We start from the raw sequence: 20502 nt of genomic DNA, 5'->3' as shown, positions 1-20502 counted from the left end.
TGCGAATCGGGCGACCTTAATGAGTCGACTCAGTTAATAATTTTCATCATTTTCTTAAATCTTTTCAGCTGATCTTAATGGTTTTATAGTGATTGAGTTTTTTTATGTCTTAGTTATGAATAGCTTCTAACGTATCTCACTTCTTGATAGTTTGTTTATATGAATTAGATTGAATTTTTGTATTTTGAATCTCTTCATAGGATAACTTAGTTCTCTTTTTCTTATTTAGTACTTAATTTTAGTGTATCTTTTAGCTCTTTGATCTCTGATCTTGTTAAACCACTTCTATCTTTTTTGTTATCCAGATATGGCTTTCTGATCTTTTCGCAGGTTCCTCTGAATTTTGCTATGGATTCCTTCCTATATTGGATCTTTGTGCTTAGCATATGCTTGATTCTCAAGACAGTATTGTCAACAATGGCTATATTTCCTAACACAGTTCTATCTCATGTTGCTATATTGCAAAATTACAATATTTCTCCTTTGAGTTCTTCTCATTATGAGAATCATCATTATCCCTCAAATCAATTTTTTGAAAACATGAAAAACCAGTTCACCGGTCTGACTCAGCAACCGATCCATTTCCAAATAATTAAGAAAATAAAACTTCCCCCTAATTTTCCCCATGATTTAAGGAAACATATATTTTCTTCGGATCTCATGCAGTTGACTGTCAACACAGTTTATCCTAGCATTTACTCAAAAAATACTCTCATCTTCTTTAACAAACAAAATATTAGCATTACCCTTTTTTTAGCAACAAACCTACCTACAAAAAAAGGTATGTAGAAAAGTCATCACAACAATAATACCAAACCCTAGTAGAAAAACTTTCAGAGATTCAATGGAAGCCGCAAATAACAACACTGTCAACAATAGCAGTCTTCAAACCATTACTGACAAGATGAAAAACACTTCCATCAGAGGCAAAAGATGTGTTATAGGTTCTGCGACAAATATCAATGATGCTGCAACTGCTTGGTCTAGCATTTTAATTGGAAAAGGACTAAGCCATTTAAAATTAATGAGTGCCCGGGCCTCTCTACTCATACATGTATTGATCAACTCAATATATTTATTCAGAATGGTGCATGTAGCAACAATCCCAAACATTCTGTAAACTCTCGCCTGCATTACTCATTAGTGTATGGTTTATTGATTATTTTCCTATGCTATGTTCCCTAGTTGAACCCTTTGTATTGGTATGATATGACAATTAGTGTTCACTCGCAGCTGCGTATCATGAATTTCCCGAAGTATCAAAATTAAGGTTTGCATGAAAATGCTCAATCAGAAGACGTGCTAACTGCTTTCTGAGAATAAAAGTTGGTGTCAACACACAAAATTTGTTAAATTTGTTCAATTTTGTGATATCTCACAAGATTCTTGGCCCAATTAATTTGCAAATAATTTGCTCCTTCAATATCTCATTTATTCTTCGCCGATGATTGTTTGTTATTCATTAATGCTGACCTGCATAATGTGAACAATCTACTTAAAATAATTGATAATTTTGGAACTGCTTCTGGTCAGATGGTGAACTTTAGTAAATCAAGTGTGTATTATAGTGCAAATGTACCACAAAGGTTTGCAGGTTACTTACTCGAAGATTAAAGGTACCTAGGATGAACTCTAATGAAAGATACCTAGGAATTCCTCTTGTCATTGGAAAGAACAAGGTTAGTTGCTTCAATGGATTGGTGGAGAGATTTAAAAACTGTCTTTTCAATTGGAACAGTGAGTCTATGTCAAAGTGCAACAAATCACTTATGATAAAGACTTGTCACTAACATAGTTCCATCCTACTCTATGGGCTGCTTACAAATACCGATTGAAATTATTAAACAGATTGACACTCTGCAGCGAAAATTTTGGTGGGGTTTTCAAGAGCATAATGGTATCTGCATTACTTCATGGAAAAAACTTGGTTTACATAAAAATTTTGGTGGTCAAGGTTTCAGGGATTTGAAAAATTTAAATCAAGCACTTCTTGTAAGGGTTGTCTGGAGAATGTGCATTAAATCAGAGGAGTAATGGGTAAGAGCTATGCAAGCCAAATATTTAGTACTCATATACTTCATGCAACTCTCAAGACAAATTGTTCATGGGCATGGAGGGGTCTTCAGAAACAAATTTCATTCATAAAGACTCACAGCAGGTGGAGACTAGGAATGGGGAAAAAATAAAGATCTAGATTGATGTGTGGATTACTGTTTTAGATCATCCTCCAATACCAAGACAAGAAAATACAAACAGTGAATAATATATTTGGGTACAATAATTATTCATTCAAGGCAACAAACAATGGAATGTGCCTTTATTACATCATTTGTTTGATTCAGATACAACCAACCTAATAATCAATATGAGAATCCCTAATGTTGTGGAAGATAAGCTTGTCTGGATCCTTACAAGAAATGGGAATTTCACACTGAAGTCTGCATACAATAAACTTCATGATATAGTCTTGGTAATCTAGAGATTTCTCATAAAATTGGTAACTCAAACACATGTTGGAAGCATTTTTGGAGCATAGATACTTGGCCTCGAGTCAAACATTTTTGGTGGAAAGTTCTCTCTGACATTCTGCCAATAGAAATGCGACTCTCTAGAAATTGCGGTTACATTAATTGCTTATGCCCACTTTGCAAGCAATTTGATGAATCTCTTCTGCACGTTTTGTTCTTCTGCCCTTTCTCAAGAGCTGTATGGATGCAAATACCTGGAGATGCAGCAGTTCTAGCAACAATCCAGACTGATGTGACTTAGGCGTTTGAAAATTGGTTGAAACAAGCTGCTCAGGCCTCTTCTCATGGATTCAACTTGAATCATATTATGATAGCCGCTTGGACGATCTGGAATCAGAGATGTGAAGCAAATTTTCAGAATTAGAAGGCAGCTCCAATTGCAACTGCTAAGAGAGCACTAAGTTTTGTCAGTTACATTGATAATCTCAATAACAGGCATATAGTAAACCAAAATAGAATGCCACAAGCCACTAACATAACCCCTTTATGGAAACCACCAATTAGTCCTTTTTATATTATTAACCGTGATGCTTCATTTGATCTAAAACAGGACTAACTGGAATTGCTCTTATCATTCGTGACTCTACAGGAAAATGGTGTGGAGGAAAATCAAAATGCTATGAAGGAGTAAGAGATTCAGAGAGCGCGGAATGTCTTGTTTTTTCTGATGCAGTCAGCTGGAGTAATGCTTTAGAAAATATGCACGTTATTTTTGAAACTGATCTCAAAAATATAGAGAGCTATATCAACAAAACATCTTCAGGGATTGCTTGGAAGAATGAAGACATCTTGTTGGACGCAATTGATAAGTTAAACACAATCCCTCATTGGATGTGTAATTTCATTCCTAGACTATGTAGTAAATCTGCTGATAAGTTATCCAAATACAGCAGGAAAAATGGTGTAACTCAAACCTGGTTTGAGCAACCGTCTAGACACATTGAGCATCAATTGTTGTCAGACATTGGAATTTTCCCAAATTAATAAAAAAAATTCTTCGCATCAAAAAAATAAAATAAAATAATAGTGGTACATATCTTTAGCAATCATGGCATTTCAAAAAAAAAGAAAAAAAAAACTTTTGCCTGCTGGTGTTACGTCTGGACCGGGCTCGGGCTCGGGCTCATGTACGAACGTTATGAAGTTGCAAGGCTCCCATCGCCAGTCAGATTCAGATAACGTAGTTCACAAGAGAGGACCTTTTGGTAATTTGACATCGAACTAAAAGTCTAAATCAAAACACACAAAATTCATCTTTTTTTGCAAATCAAGGTCTCTGGGTTTCATTGTGTTTTCTAGCCATCTCCTTCGTTCTCTTGCTCGACAGAAAATCCCTAATTCTTCTTTTTCACCAATGGCACTTCCACTAGGCCCTTACTCTGGAACCAGCAGTCTTGCCTTGGTAATATACACAACTTCTTCTGCTCTGATTTCTGATCTTGTTCAGAGAAACCGTTTTAATTTTGTTCATCTTCTTTGTTTAAAAATTTCTTACAGGTTGCTAGGGCTTCTGCTTTGACAGCTGGTCTTGTTTACGGAAGCTTGAAGCTCAAGTATCTTCAGGTATTTATTGAAGCTTGAATCCACATATTTTTCATTGAAAAATTATTTATTGGGGATGTACTTTTACTTTCTCATCATCAGATCTGTTGTTTGCTGAGTGAAGTAATTTCTCTTTTGTATTTGTTTTTGATGCTTGAGCTGTTAAATTATTTCGCTTAGATCTTGTTATTTGGTTTAGAAATTTGGAAAATCTAGGGTTTATTTCTTTAGGCTTCTGGTCTTTTGATTTGATAAAATGTTCTGCTTTCTTCTTTGCATATTAAAATTAGATTTCTCTAAATTGTTGTACACTTGGTTATCTGTGGACTTAGTAAGCTATTATAGTTTGTGTCACTTAAAGTTGCACACCATGTCTTGATTATAGTAGATGTTCACTCTTCAGTGGATTGGTGAAGTTAAACTTGTTTATCCTCTTGTTCACATGTCATGTATTCTTATTGATTCCTTAACTGAACTTATTCGAGACTACTTTTAAGAATGAATGGTTTGAACGGTCCAGCTTTGTTGGCTGCGTTACTTGAGGATATATGCGATTAGTAGCAAACTAATAATTGTGAACCTAGAAAATGTGCCAAAAGAATTTGTCGATCTGCTTTTTTGCTTGCTGTAACCTGTAAGAATATGTAGCTTTGGTAACTAGATCAACATAAAAGTTGAATATGTGTTCCCTAGGATTACCTCTTCAGGAGTCAGGATGCAGTAGAGTGTAGCTTAGGGCTACCATTTCCCCTGATTGTAGTGGTGTGAGGTGTCCTCGGCCAACTCACTAGGGTAATCCAGAAGAATGAGCGAGCAGTGATTATCTAAGGCAGACAAGCATTGGCCTAAGTTGTTTCAAGAAGTCTTATATAACTCAGAAGGCTTGTACCGGAACTGATCTATAGCCTCGTACGCTTGTACTCCGTATCCTTGGATTCTAAGTCAGAATCCTTGCATTACGTTGAGTCAGACCTCATTGGTCCGTGAGTTTGTTTGTGACCCATGCTCTGCTTTATTGATTCAGCTGGTTTTATGCTTCCGTCTGTGTGCAGTTCACCCGTTTTATGCTGAACTTTCACATCGTTCTTTCCATAACAAAAACTTCCCATTCAAAAGTTAAGGGTTGTAGCACTTGACTTTACATCGTACTTGCTACATAACATATCATTTTTCTTGATGAGCTTGTTACTATTGAAGTGTCTCAGCATTGTCTTAGTAGAAAACTGAGACATGATATATTTGTAATCTACTGCCTTGCAAGTAGGAATGTTAATCATATTTGATTGTTTATATTTCTCAGGCTAAAAAGAAAGTGGCGGTTCCTGCTCATCATTGAAGGCAGACATAGGTGGGAACACCTATGATGGTTTTTAATCAATCAAAATAATACTAGAGACACTTAGTAGTGGACTGTTATTTTTTGGCTGCATATTACTGGACCATGGTACTCTTGTGTACTCTTTTTTTGTAGAGTCTTTTCCAATTTTGATGGAGAGTTTTGTTAACCCATCATATTACTGGACCATGGTACTCTTGTGTACTCTTTTTTTGTAGAGTCTTTTCCAATTTTGATGGAGGGTTTTGTTAACTCATCAATATACACTTAAGATTCAGATTGTGACCTCTTGCTAGAACAAAAGCAAGGCGTTACTTGAGGTTCGAACGCCGTCTTCATAGTCCGAGAAATTTTATTATTGTCTTCTCAATTTTGCTTTGATGCTTTCCTTAGGATGGGTAATAACTTATTATCCCGCAAAAAACTTGATTTTGCCTATTGTTGTGGAGACATGTACTATAATTTCTAGGGACTGATTTTAGATCATAAGTTTTCTTTCCTGACATCTCTCTCAGGTTGAATCTGGCTCGTTAGCCATACTTTGAAGTAAAAGATTGTACATGTCACTTCGTTCATAGGGAGCAACTGTGGTGTCGAGACTATTTACCCTAGGTGAAGGTCCTCGTCGTTATTGAAGTAATCCCTCACGGATCAATTTCTCCTATGGGTCACTGGTCCTCAAATCTAAATGGACCCGCAAGTGGCTGTTAGTGACAAAGGTTAAGAAAAAAAGGGAAATCAAAATCACTGGTCCTACGTCACGTTCCAATAATGATCAGACCAAAAATGGTGTTAAGGATTTAATATCCATGTTCAAAGGCTTGTCAATGGTAAAACTCTAACCGACAACTTTCTTGCCGGGCAATATCACAAGGCCAACCATCAACGTGTTCATATTTACACCATTTCATCTTACTTCATTTCATTCTAGCTTTGTTGACACAGCGTTGGGTACAAACCAAAACAAGATAAAACTCTCGTGTAAACTCAAAATGGCAATTCACAACATCACGTTGGTTATCTCAGTTCCCAGTTTCTCTCTCTCTCATGGGTTCTGTAACTCTAAAACTTGGAGATGGAACAGCAAGACACAAGAGAGCTTCTCTATGTTCTTCAGCTCTAAATTTTATTATGCTGTTCTCCGTTCTAGCAACTAATCTTTTTGCCTTCTATGCGTTCACTTCAACTCCAAAACCCACACTGGGAACAAAGTGTCTTTAATTTCTGAACATGTTTCTTTGATTCTTAGAGAAATTAGTTCATCTCAAAAGAAACTTGCTCAATTGGAAACAGAGCTTCTTGGCTATAGAAACATAGACATATCAAAACCTACTATACCCAACGAGTTAAAACTCTTCCTTCAATTCCACCCACTACCTCTGGGAAAAGATTCCAGAACTGGGATTGCAGAAATGGTTTCTTCAATTGGACATTCTTGTGAAAAATCCATGAGTTTCTTATCTCAATTCATGAATTACCAAGTGGGTGGTGTTTGTCCAGATGATTGGAGTCTTGCACAGAATTTGATCTTAAGAGGGTGCGAGCCATTACCTAGAAGACGTTGTTTGACGAAGCCGAATACCAAGGAGGGGCTATTTCCATTTCCACTTTCACTTTGGAAACCTGTTAGCAATAATGTAGTTACTTGGAGTGGACTTGGTTGTAAGAACTTCGGTTGTTTGTATAGTAAGAAGATTGTTGAAGATTGTGTTGGTTGTTTTGATTTGGTTAATGGGAATGACAAGCAAAAATTTGTAAAACCAGCAGTAAGATTGATTTTCTTGTTGATGATGTTTTGGCCTTAGGAAATGGAGGAATTAGGATAGGACTTGATATAGGAGGTGGGTCTGGAAATTTAGCTGCAAGAATGGCTGAAAGAAACGCAACTCTAGTTACTTCAACCTTGAACGTAGACGCACCATTCAATGACTTCATAGCTGTAAGAGGTCTCTTTCCTTTATTTTTAAGTTTAGATCAGAGATTTCCATTTTATGATAATGTATTTGATGTAATTCATATCTCAAAGGGGTTAATTAACGAAAATCGATCTGAGAAAATGGAGTTTTTAATGTTTGATGTCGACCGAATTTTACGAGTTGGAGGACTGTTCTGGTTGGACAACTACTATTGTTCAGATAATGAACAGAAGAGGATTTTCACACAGTTGATGGATAAATTTCTGTACAAGAAACTGAAGTGGATAGTAGGAGAGAAGTTCAATGCAGGGAAACCCAAGGTTTACTTGTCAGCTCTTCTACAGAAACCAATAAGAGTCTGATCAGTCCCACAGTTTTTTTCTCAGTGCATGGCTTGCAGGAAACTCGGACTGGCATGGAATCTGGTATGCATTAGTGTGTTCTTGAATGTGCTATAAAGGAAGAGTTTTTTTTTTCCCTTATTGTTTTAGTTCTCTGTTTGATGGATAGTTTCATAGTTTTATCCCTAGGCAAATATGGACTCATGTTTGAACCAGTAAAATACCAGTAAGTAGACTAATCCCGGGCACCAAGTAGCAAGAGAGTAAAAGACATTTCTGTAAGGTTTTGTTTGTTGTCAACTTGGCTAAAAATCCTTCAGTTCCGCATTTAGCAATTTGATTTTCCTCCAGTTGTCATTGTAAAGTAATGTTTTCTGCAGATCTTCCATACTCTTTTATGCATAGATTGGCGATGATAAAAAAATTCATCGGTTCGCTAACTGACTACTGAGGGTTCAATAACCATAAACTGATCAACCAAAGCAAGAAATTACTTTCATAAAGATGAGAAGCATCTAGCTGACCTCACCTATATATATTACCATTGTAACAGTCGACGTATCACCATTACATACCGGTAATATCACTATATATATATATATATATGATGTAGAAGAAACAAAGAGTAACAACAATATGACAAATATTATAGATTCCAAACATGTCAACTAACTAAACTATCTACCACAGAGATGAGAGCTTTTGAGGGGCGACAGCCAATTTCCCTAGCTATATGACCGATGCTAAGTCTGTATGAACACATGAGCTGAATCCAAAAGTGACTTGGAGATGCTGAAGGTTTATTATTCTTGACGGCAATTAATTGCAACTCACAGGTTAATTACGGGCTCTTAGTTCTTACTTGGCAAATCTGGTCAAGTCAAGGAAATTGGCTAGGGCCTAGGCGTGCTCCTCTTATAGTTTCCACATTACACTACCGTGTTACTTAATAGATTCAATCCGTCTTCGCTCATTTGCTGAACTTCTGAAGGAGACAAAATTCGGATGCAACGGACACAGCTAACGAACTCCCTGCACAATGGAACCCAATTATAGCTTTTTATCAGTTCAACTGATTGTCAATTGTGTTATTTAATCTGTTTACAGATTCAAACAGAAATCGGCAGTACAAGTACTAGAAGAGACTTACTCCCACGGATCATCACCAACAAGAAGCACATCATTTTCGTAATCTACATATACAAGCTTCCAGCTTGAACCTCTTGGATCATCAAGCATACCATCGAGGCCAAACATGCAAGCTATAGCAGATCTGAGATCATCGTAGTTCTTAAACCTTGTAACATCAATTGATCTCCCAACGGATCCTACCTTTTGGACCTGGAAGATAAAACATCAAATGTCATCAGTATTCACACTTAACAGATAATTTTCTGGCAACACTGATATCAATTCAATACCTTTGTATACGTTCTTAGAGGTGGGGATATTTGCTGCCATGAGCCATTCTGTAAGAGGCCAGTGTCATCGAGATCTATATTGCTGGATGACGTACCTCCTGAATTGTCCTGAAGTTCTTGGAGAGAGAAGGCTTGAGAATCTACCATGCTTGCTGTGGTAATCTGAGACTGAACATCTTGGTTTGAACTAAAGTTACCAACTAAGCAATTAGAACTCTGGAACCCTTCAATCCCCAGTGAGCCAATTCCGTCGAAGGCGGTGCTCGACACAGAAGGATCTATAATAGTGCTTCCTCCATTGCTTGATTCAAAATGAACACTATAAATCTCACATTGATTCTTGCTATCCTCAGAGAGGTCTTTGAGTCCAACACCTGAATTTGAGAAACCCTGAAGAGTAGTTGGAAGTCTCTGAAGGCATGGGGTGAGTTCTTGTTCTTGAGATAAGTATCTTAAATAGTTCAGCTGAGAAGCCCAAGTTTCTTGACCCAATGAAGTTGCTGCTACATTACCCATTTCTGAATACAGCATTGGGAGGTCTTCTAAACCACATCCGGATGGTAGTGCTGGTGATCTAAGAATTCCTGCAAGAGACTGACCGGAGTGCAACATCCAATCATCATTATCCAAGTACTGAGATGATGAGAGGTTCATTGGATACGGAAGTAAGCCAGTTGCATTACTTGCATCAAAAGGGAGGGTATCAATCTGATGTTGAAGGAGCGTATTCGGCTCCAATTGTTGACTTGTTTGCGGCAATAACATGCCTTGGTTAGGATGTAACATTTGATTTACGAGGGTATGAGAATTCATAGACCCATCCAACTTGTCTTCAGTGCATTTGGAGGAGGAAGCCGGCTGATTCAGCTGATCTGATACCACCACAGGCCGTGTTTCTGGTTTCTCACTTTGTGGTTTGGGCGACGATTGACTTTCAACTTTGAAAGGAGGATTGATATTTTCACGTGCATGTGTTTGTGGTAACAAATTTGATTTCAAAATCTGAGGCACATCAAGGATGTTCTGACAAGAATTATGATTTTGAAGTGAAGTGCCATCTATTGAAAGAAACTGAGATTTCTGGGAAGCAAAAGGTTTTACAGATGATTCTCCCACTAGCAGAGGAGTTCCTCTAGTAACACAAGGTGGAAGGTATCCCGCAGACATGGCTCCGATGGGGCCAGCAGCTGGGGGTTTCAGGAGACTGGGAAACGAGGAGTACGAGAAAGCACCAGTTCCGTTTTCAGGGCCACGAGCAAAAGGTCTCTTGAACAGATTTCCCCAGTCATTCTCTGCATGTGAGGTCACATGTTAGGGGTCTCACAAAATCGTAGTACAAATTTCCAGAACAGTATATGTTCAAGAAAAGAATACCTCCAAATCCAGAGTGTACTGGTCGTTTGAGATTTGAAGTCAGGGACGGAAAAATGAAAAGGCTTTCAGGAGTCTCTATGTCCCATAAGCTAACCCTATTCTGCTTATCACCACATCCAGCTTCATCCCATTCCACCTGGTTATGAGAAAAAGAATAATTAGCTAACACTGTGAAAAAGATACCAAAGCCCTTGGTATAGGCAAAGCGTTGAGAATGCCAAAGACACCTTCATTTACCTGAAGATTACACCATTTAGAATTAGGCCATCTTAAATGATCCAAGTCACTAATACCTACAACTGTGCCCATGTACCTGGAAATAGGATGATAAATTTGGTTCAACATCATGAATCAGGACTCTAAAAATATAGATGAAATAAGCTTTGGTAAAGGGAAATACCTGCGCTTACCAGACTCCTCGGTTTCAAGCATCATACCAAATCTCATTCCAATAGAAACCTGTGTGCCATATAAGGCCTTTTGGAATCTGGTCAATGGAATGACAAATTCTGAAGGGCATGCCCTACACAAGCAGAGAAGTAACATAGTTCAGAAATACACATACACATAAATAATGAACAAAAAAGGAGGAAACTCCAACCTCGGATTGTAGAATATGGTGAATGGGCTTCGATTAGCTGCAGCATGAGCTGCAGCAGCGAGAACTCCAAAATGCATGCTATCAGCAGAGAGTACAGATGATGGCAAATTTGTTTGTTGATGATTTGCACGCCTCACACCCACCATTAATTGTGACCTCTCATCCCTTTTAACAAAGTATTTCTTTAGTTAAGACAAGATCTTTACCAAGCTATGATCATATTAGTTTCAAAAAGGTTAAACTTGATCATACTTTTAATAAGCTTACCTAATAAACAGAACAGCATCACCGGCTTTTAGTCTTTTTGAACCCACAAAGACACTCCATCCAGTTGTGAGAAGGTGTCGCTTTGGCTGCCCTATAGGACAAATAACTTTTTTGAGACAAAGAGGACAGCACCCAAAGTGACCCCTTTTCTTTGAAGTATCACCTTCACTATACTGAACTAAAGATATAGCGAAATGGTACTCACCGCGATATATGTGACGAAACGTCCACGAATTATCATGCAAATCGTGCACTATAAGCTCCTGAGTTGGGGGTTGCATTGAATAATCCTATAATAAGTCAACAGAATAAGAATCATTTACAAAATTTAACTGCACCATCAGTCTCTCGAGTGAAGCTTGTAAATTTTTCTGGTTCACATCGTCAAACCTTACCAATGGAGGAAACAGCTTTTCTGCTGCCCTACGGGGCACTGAAAAACCACCATGTGTGCTTGTATCACTTGCTGTTAGTGTCTTGCAGAAGAACTCCGTTGGATGCTTGTTGATTTTTACTCCAAAATCGGGAAATGGAAACACATCCTTTTCCTAAATAACAGAAGATTTTCCAGTCATGAATAAGCAACTGAGAAAAATCGTACTATATTATCCAAGTCAAAGAGTGAAATAAACATACAGAATTCACCGGCTGAAGAGTCATTTGCGCAAAAATCTCATCTGTTTCTTTATCACACTGAAAGACCAAAATGCAATTCATCAGTGATAGTAAAGAGCAAACAACTGTTACAATGAATAACCCAACAACAAATTAAAGAACCTCCCATTACAACACCATACATGTAGTGTGACATTGTGAACTTGACACGTCAACTGAGATGGGAGGCCTGGGTAATTCGGTATCTGTGATGTCGCTGCTCTTTTCGTTGAAACCGCTACCTGGAAAAACTACCAAACTTAATTATAAGCACAAAAATCACCACTCACCATCAATTGAGATTTCATGTTCTGGGAAAGCAATGTACGTTATTAATGCAGCACATGGATCCGGGTAAGCATGTAAGTAGCGGGATTTAAAAGTTTCTACTGTCTGTCTCTCTACTACTATCCCTCTTGGATTAGTAACATTTAGCCATCTTCAGATATTACCCAGAAAACACACCCAAAAAAAAAACTTTAAAAGAAATTTAAAACAACTTGTTAAACATCCCAAGTCAAAATAGAAAAAGTTGAAATATCATTAATGCACAACATCCTCAAGAAAGAATGAACTGTAGAAGGTTAGCTTATAACAGACCTGCTCACTATGACCTTGAGGGAAGTAGAGTACGAGACTTCCAGTTTGAGGTAATGAAACCAGTGGCCCAGCACAAGCATGCCATAACTCTGAATTTATACTCTTCTTTGCCTCTGAAATCCAATAACCAAAACCAAAAGAAGATGAACATGCAGAAGAATATAAAACCCAAAAGGAATGCTCTTTGCATATTCAAAAGGAGGGTCTTTGGTTTTACTCCTCAACCAAAAGGAAGGTCTTGTAGTATTAACTACTAGACTATCTTCTTTTTGGCCAAGTTGCATTAAGTCTTAAAAAAAGAAGAAGCTGCAGAATCAACAAAACAGAACTAACCAGACTGATCTTGAAATTCTTTCAAAGCCTTCATCTCTTCTAGCAGAGTGTTAGTAGGTTGTGCAGCCATATTAATCAACCCAGCTGTTGCTGCCGATGTTGTCTTAATCTTCTCTTCAATAACCGAACCCATGTGATCAATAACAAAAATACATCTAAAAAACAACAGATGATAAACCCATCTTCAAATATCCCAAAAACCCACACTTAAAAACACCATGATTGAAACTAAGAGCATCTCATTACATCTCATTTGTTATTTACAGCAGAGCTCCATGAAAAATACCAAGGAAAACAAAAAAGCCATATTTCTTTTTCAAAATTTTGTTTAGGCGCTGAACAAAGCAAAAGGCTCAGTCACTCACCAACCCATATCAGGAAATCTATCGAGCATTTAACTTTTGTTACAAATTCTACTTAAATTCGCCACATAATCCAAAACTCCAGAACCAAAATCTGCAAAAGGTCAAGAAAAAGAAAGAAAAAGTACTGGACAAATCTGAAGTGGGCCTTTTTCTATAACACGCGAGATCAAAAGTTATTGAGTAGTCGAATTATAGAGTGTATTTCTTCTTTTTCATGTTCTTTCTTCTTGCCCACTGTACACACTTCCGAGCCAGGAGTAAAAATGAAAAAGAAACCGACTTTTTCTTTTCCTTCTCTTTCTCTCTGTTCTTAGTTTCTTACTTCACTCCATCTATCTATGTATCTAACTGAGAAAGCTAGCTTCATTTTTTTTTATCTTTTAGCATGAAAATGGAAAGTGTGCCGTATTATTTATTTTTTATTATTATCCTATAAACCAACACCACTTGTTCAAATCTGTACCCTACTCCCTCTCACTGTGTTTTTCTTTTGTAGAGAAAGTCTCACCAAGTAGTCCATTGCAGCTTTCAACGACTAGAGACAGAGAACAGACGATGAAATCATGGAAAGAAGACTGAATTTAATTAATTTATTTATGAGATAATAAAAAAGCATAAACTATGAAGTAGTATATTAGAGAGAGAGGGTCTGGCTTGCCTAGTGAGAGGATAGAGGTTGAGTGTGAAATGTGTGAAGTGATGGATGGGAATGTCCATTTGGTGAATTGGCGCACTTTAGCACGTTTATTTCGAGGCAGTCTGAAGCGGTACGAAAAAAACTTTGTTTGTTGTGCTGCATTTCGATGATAGTAATTGTTTTGGTCGAGTCGAGTTTAATATCCCATTAAAACTGCTGACCGTGAGTCAGTGAAGATGATCTTATATTTTTAGGTGCGCGATCGAATAAATTATTCTTATGACCCTATATATTATGGGTCTTACTCTTATGACCCTAGGACCATACAAATAAGTAAGTAAATTATAAGACCCAGCATATATTGAAAAATCAGATTATCAAAATATCCTCTAATAAAAAATTATTGTATGTTGTCCCCATTTCTTCCTTCGTAACTACTCACTGTCAAAAACAAAATCATTCTCAGAACTTTTTTTATAAACCAAACCATTCTATGATTTTTCTGTAAAAACAAATCATTCTACGACTCTCCAGTAATCGTCATCATAATCTTCATCGTCAATATCGATAGAAATCTAAATCAATGTATTCATTCTTTTGTGAAACAAGACATCCTTTTATTCTTCTGTAGTCTTCATCATAATTCTTCTGTAGTCTTCATCATAATCTTCATCGTCACCGTCAAAATAATTGATAAACAACAAACAATAAATCAGTGGAAAACGAAATCAAAAGAAAAAAATGGTGAAAAATCTCAATTAGAACCTTGTAACAACAAATCTAAAATGATTAGCAAAGAAATTGAAGTCGAAATTGAATCTGATTCAGAAAATACATAATCAGATGAGGAACAAACCGAGGATCAAGTAAAAAAACAAGCAATAAACGGTATAAGATCTGTTGATTTGTACACAATTCATTGTATTTGTGGATATCTTCTACAAGGACTACAATTTAGCTAGAAGCATCAAATAATAAGAAATCTAAGAGATGTAAGAGCAAAAAAATGGAAGCAGATGAAGAAGAAGGTATAAAAGCTTTTGTTTTCTCTTCTTGTTGATTCTTCCCGCATGAAAACTAAATTTTAGGTATTTTTAAGCAAAAATCAAATGTGTGAATATATCCTGCACAATAGTTGTGAATATAACCTACACAAAAATGGAAGTAGATGAAGAATAAGGTACTAAATGATTTTGTTTTCTCTTCTTTTTTAGGTTCTTCAACATCAAGCACTAATTTTATGGCGTCGAGATTTAAGGATTTCTGTAGGATATTTTCTTCTTCTACTGTCTTAAATTTGGAGCGATCTCGTCTTGAATCCATAGAATTGGACGTGCTTTACAAACTTGTAAGTTTTGATTCGTACGTGTTTTCTTAGTTTTCCTTGATAGTTCACTTTCATTATCTTGTATTTTGGAGCAATCTTGTATGAGCTTATCTTTGTATATGAAATTGACCTTCTTGTGGACAGGAATATCAAGCTGAACAAGAATCATACGGATGAAATTTTTGCAAGGGTATTAACTAGCAATTGGTTTACCCTTAATCAGTTAGTAAAGGTAGTACTAAAATTTCTTCCCTTTCTTTCTTTCTTTTTATCTTTATTGTATTATTAATGTCTTATTTTTATTGTTATACTAGATTCCCATGGTATACAACTGTACTTTGCCGCTATACTAGATTTCGTGCATATTTCCTCCACAAAATCGAGTCGTGCATATTTTCTCCACAGATCGAGTGTTGGATGATTGTTCATGTGCTGCAAAGAATAATGATTGTGAAGATTTCCTACATATATTCTAGTTGTGAGTATTCCCTCCGCGGTTTCCAGTTGTGTATATTTTTCGCACATTTTGAAGTCAAGGATTTTTTTATGCACATGAATTTTGCATCTCGATTTTCATACAAAAATGTGTGAATATCCCCTGCACATGAAGTTTTTCTATGTTTTGTATCATGTATAGGATAACTGATACTAAAACTATCTTACATTTAGTATCATGATTTTATTTTGCAATATAAGAATCAACTGAAGAAATAAGCTCATTTACATTTAATTGGTAACAAAAAAATATGTAGAGAAATAAACCAAATGATGAAGAAATCGCGGAAGTAATACCTATCCGGAAGTATAATCATTTAATTAGTATATTTTATGCACATATTGAAGTTGTACTTGTTTCTTTATGAGTATTTGAATCTAGATCAAAAAAGGAAGAAATCTTGAATGGTACTAGCAACAAAGTTGATTAGATGATGAATAATTACACGTTAGAGAACATTTAACAAAAAGAATATACTAAAATGCTCTTGTTTTCTCTTTTTGTGGATTTTTTCTTCACAACTCAAACTTGTGGATGCTTCCTGCACAGAATTAACTGTGGATAAATCCTTCACATAATGAATTGTGGATATATCCAAAGATGAGTTAAGCTTGTTCTTATTGTTAGTCATAAAAGTAAAATGTTTGTATTTGTTTTTGTAGCTTCATCTGCATCTAGGCCATATAAAACGACTGTTAGTAATGCTTGATTTGCATCGAGTTTGTTATGTAGTTATCTAATAAAAATAAAAAACTCAGTAATACATCCCTGCCCGTATATGTTGTGTGACTCGACCATGTACTGTTTGATGTTAAGTTGTTATATCATAACCTTGAACAAGTAGTTTTCCAAAAAAAAAAAAAAATCCCATTAACTCCGTTGTACTGTTTGCACTCATAAAAAGTTGCATCCAGAGAATGCATATGATGAACAATTCTAAATTGGAGAAAATCTTCATACTTAGTTTTATGGTTTGAAGAATTTGTACGTTTATATGAGTGCAGGTGTTGATTACCTACACATATTCTAGTTGTGAATATTTCCTGCACGGTTTCGAGTTGTATATTTTTCGCACATTTTCAAGTTGAGGATAGTATATTTTTCGCACATTTTCAAGATATTACTACTAGCTAAAAGTACCACTGGCGAGCAACAGAAATATTCACAATTAGGATATGTGAGTAATATCTTCACAAAATGAATTTTAGTTTATTTGTACTTGAAAATGTGCAAAAAAAATTGTGTGAATAGTATCTACACAAAAATATGGTGTGAGTAATATCTTCACAGAATGAATTTTCAAAATGTGTATATTTTTTGAACATCTTCACGGTTTTCAGTTGTGTATATCATCACAGTTGGTAAACTTAAGTTTGTTACTCATTGTAGGTTTGGAAACTGGAATGCAGGACACCGATGCATATGAGCAAGGAGATTATGGTGAATTTTCGTCAAGGCTGTAACAATAATCTTCACTCGAGACTTCTTCTAGCTCCAACTTCTATGATGGTTGAGATAATGTTGCTTACAACCGAGGTTAAATTGTTAACTCCTCATCGATTTTCATCTCAGATATGCAGCATTGTGAAGTTTCAATATCAAAGAGGCAGTAAACTCTAGACGGTAGCAAATATAAGTTGCAGCAGCTGATCATGGAGACTCGACGTCACAAATTTATTTGGTTAGTTTAGTGTGTCTGTGCAAAGGGAACCATTGGAATTGGATACACAAATAGAACACGCAGATTTCACACACGTGCACTCAACTTTCAGGGTGGTAGTAGTAGTAGTTGTTGTTGTTGTGAAGTGTAATACTGTTAATGAAGAGATGGAGATATTATTTTCGTTCAATCTTCATGATGAGAAATTTTAGTTCATTCATCTACCAGCTAAAAGTACCACTGGCGAGCAGCAGAAATATTCACAACTAGAATATGTGAGTAATATACTCAAAGAATGAATTTTAGATAATTTGTACTTGAAAATGTGCGAAAAATAGTTGTGTGAATATTATCTACACAGAAAACTGGTGTGAGTAATATCTTCACAGAATGAATTTTAGGTAATTTGTACTTGTTGTTTAATTGGTACTTGTTGTGCAGATACATGTGCTTTAGCTCATGTAGATTTGTGTAAAATTTCATGTTGATATGTGAAAGATCGGCAGAGAAACAAATGTGTGAATAGTTACTGCAAAGAATAAAAAGTGTGGATAAATTCTTCACGGAGTAAATTTCTGCACATAATATAAGCAAGTTAAAAAGAGTTGATTTTAAAAAGAGTTGTAGATACATTTCAAGTTTGTTTAAGATGTTACGTTCAATTTTTATTTTTGATCCCAATAGTTTCTTCGATAACTATTCAAAAATAAACATAGAAGAATAAATTTGTGCATGATCCCTACACATAAAAATTCTATGAATAATTTCTTCACATAGTACCTTGACATAAAAACCAATCCACTCTAAAAAAAAAAATATTCCTTCTGAAGTAAACAAAAAAGTAACATGAAAAGAAAAACAAAATGTGTAAAAAGTTAAATTTAACATCTCAGAAAAAATAAAAAAACTATATACAAATGTAGTTCAAACTAAAAAATTCACTTATAAGCCAGAGTATTTTCCCAATCCATGTCCTCTTCTTCTACCAGTTGTGATTGGAGCTTCACCAGGAGGATCTGGATATCTCTTGTTGTGAAAAGTTGGCTTTTTACAGCTACCATGCATCCGTTTATTCCTTGGCTTCTCAGAACGAGGTATATACCTAATTTTTTTTGTCTTCCAAGTCCTTTAATAACAGAAGGAGCGTTGACCTTAGTGCTTTCATTAACTTCATTCGGTTTCTTGACATCGGGAATAAGAGCAATTGGATGTGAATAGGCATTACGATAACACTCAGTTGTAAAACTAGGATCAATGTAAACGTATACAGTATGTGTACTGTACCTACAAAAAATAAAAAGGACTCATCAGTTACTAACATTCTAAAAAACATGAGCCAAAAAAAAAAATCTCCATTTACAAGTTCTTGTGGCGAACGAAGCACACTATAAACAAAAACAACAAAAAATCAAAAAAGAAGATACAAAGTAACTTCAGAATTGTGTATATATCCTCCACAGTAAGAAGTGTGTATATTTCCTCCACAGGAAAAAAACTGTGCATACTACCTCGACAGGAAAAAAACCTTAACAGTGTAACGGTAAGGAGCACTCTTTACGATTGGATATGGATAACCGGTGTAGATGCAATTCTTATCTACAGATGCACGAACTACATTGACTCCTACTAGAAACTGTTGTCCAACATCACCAAGAACATTCTCCCACTCCTTTAATCTCCTAGAAAATTGAGTGATTAATGTCTTCACAGAAAAATTTTAGTTAATTTTAGTCGATAATGGAAGTACTTTAAAGAAAATTCTCTGCTTATGTCTTCAATTACTGAAAGACATGGATGCGTCAAATCATGAGGTATGGCAAATAGTTGATATGCATGTTTAAGATCATATCTTTGTATGCATGTTTATGTTGATATGTCTATATGTTCTGCAAAAAATTAGTTGTGCGAATAGTATATACACAAAAAAAAAAGGTGTGATTAAAGTCTTCACAGAATGAAAATCATGTATACCTTCAGAAAGTTTCACAATCACCACAATTGCTTCAATAATCTAATTAATCTCAGCAACAACAATCACCACATTTTACATCTTCATCACCTCATTATCACAAATCCACAACAAAAACAATTCGAACTGGCTAACATCTCTAGATATGAAAGCGACGACCACGAAAGATAAAAGAAAATCATGAACAATACCTGGATACGACACACTATCCTTAGAACCTCTAGATTCAGTAGCCGCATCGGGTCATTTTCTTTCATTTCGTTAATTATCTCCTTAGTTTCTTGGATAGTCTCTACACCTACAAACACCTTGTGAACAACCATCAAAATCAAAATTAGTATACATTCATCAAAATACTTTTCTAAAATAATTGAAACAACAATTGGAGGCTGAGTCACCCAAATTCAAAACATGACAATTAGTAAAGTGAATTGCAACAATTGTAAGATTTTTAAATCTTATCTTCATAAGTACCAAACCCAAAATCACGAATTAGAGAATACGTTATTGATATCATATTCGAAGGTGATGATGGAGATCCAATAGTTTAATCGAACCCTAAATACATACATAAACAAGTTTCATATACCAAAATGTGATGACAAATGCGCTTATAATTGAAAAATCACTTAAATTTCATAATAAATTAAGCAAATATTTTAAAAATTACCTTAAACACGAGTATAATACGAATCAAAATCATCACCATCAGGAGCAACTTTAGCAGTCTAAAATTGATAAGATCATTAAATGAATCTGCAAGCTGGATCTAATCTTACAAATCTATTGTTTATATCCTTTTAATCAATTTAGATCGAAAGCAGAAAACTCAAAATCAAATTTGTAACCATTCTCTCATTTTCTCTCTCTCGATCAGTACTTCTCAATATCTCTCTCTCTCTCGATCCATCTCCATCTCTGTTTTAGCATCTTCTCACAAATGAAAAACGGGAAAAGAGCTACTTTGGGAATATTTTATTTTGTTTAAATGACGTCAACAAATGAATTTATTTCGATGACCCTGACATTTTCTGTTTTGACCCTCTCTTTTAAGTGGGATCGAAAATTGGAAACTCTTCTCAAGCCCAAGGTCAAGAGAGTAAGATAGAGTGAGGAGAGGGTCAAACACTTAATT

The 20502-nt window shown here is 35.7% G+C and overlaps 1 protein-coding gene, 2 long non-coding RNA genes and 1 pseudogene across 4 annotated transcripts; 2 read left to right on the top strand and 2 right to left on the bottom strand.

Annotated features, from left to right (window-relative positions):
* Positions 1-3799: 3799 nt before the first annotated feature.
* On the top strand, positions 3800-5773 carry LOC113357653. Its single transcript, XR_003363764.1, has 3 exons — positions 3800-3930; positions 4026-4091; positions 5371-5773. It is a non-coding gene; the product is annotated as an uncharacterized LOC113357653 (long non-coding RNA).
* A 525-nt stretch (positions 5774-6298) lies between these two features.
* On the top strand, positions 6299-8018 carry LOC113357652 (annotated as a pseudogene).
* A 150-nt stretch (positions 8019-8168) lies between these two features.
* Positions 8169-13774, bottom strand: LOC113357651 (auxin response factor 5-like). 2 transcript variants are annotated; one of them, XM_026601094.1, is made up of 15 exons: positions 13279-13774; positions 12914-13022; positions 12581-12693; positions 12124-12222; positions 11963-12019; positions 11722-11874; positions 11532-11616; positions 11327-11417; positions 11060-11224; positions 10859-10981; positions 10696-10771; positions 10459-10594; positions 9085-10376; positions 8814-9004; positions 8169-8695 (listed from the first exon to the last, which is right to left on the bottom strand). In XM_026601094.1, exons 2-15 carry the CDS (start codon positions 12981-12983, stop codon positions 8593-8595), a joined length of 2754 nt encoding a protein of 917 aa, XP_026456879.1. In that variant the 5' UTR covers positions 12984-13022; positions 13279-13774; the 3' UTR covers positions 8169-8592. The 2 variants fall into 2 exon arrangements, with proteins under 2 accessions (XP_026456879.1, XP_026456878.1); XM_026601093.1 differs by lacking the exon at positions 13279-13774 and having other exon boundaries at positions 12914-13242.
* Positions 13775-18395: 4621 nt separating this feature from the next.
* On the bottom strand, positions 18396-20238 carry LOC113361708. The gene is made up of 3 exons (XR_003365277.1): positions 20038-20238; positions 19559-19675; positions 18396-18682 (listed from the first exon to the last, which is right to left on the bottom strand). It is a non-coding gene; the product is annotated as an uncharacterized LOC113361708 (long non-coding RNA).
* Positions 20239-20502: the final 264 nt, after the last annotated feature.

Source organism: Papaver somniferum, chromosome 3 (assembly GCF_003573695.1).
Source record: "Papaver somniferum cultivar HN1 chromosome 3, ASM357369v1, whole genome shotgun sequence".
NCBI lineage: Eukaryota > Viridiplantae > Streptophyta > Magnoliopsida > Ranunculales > Papaveraceae > Papaver > Papaver somniferum.
Note: the sequence above shows the minus strand (reverse complement) of the source record. Positions and strands in the feature narration are given on the sequence as shown.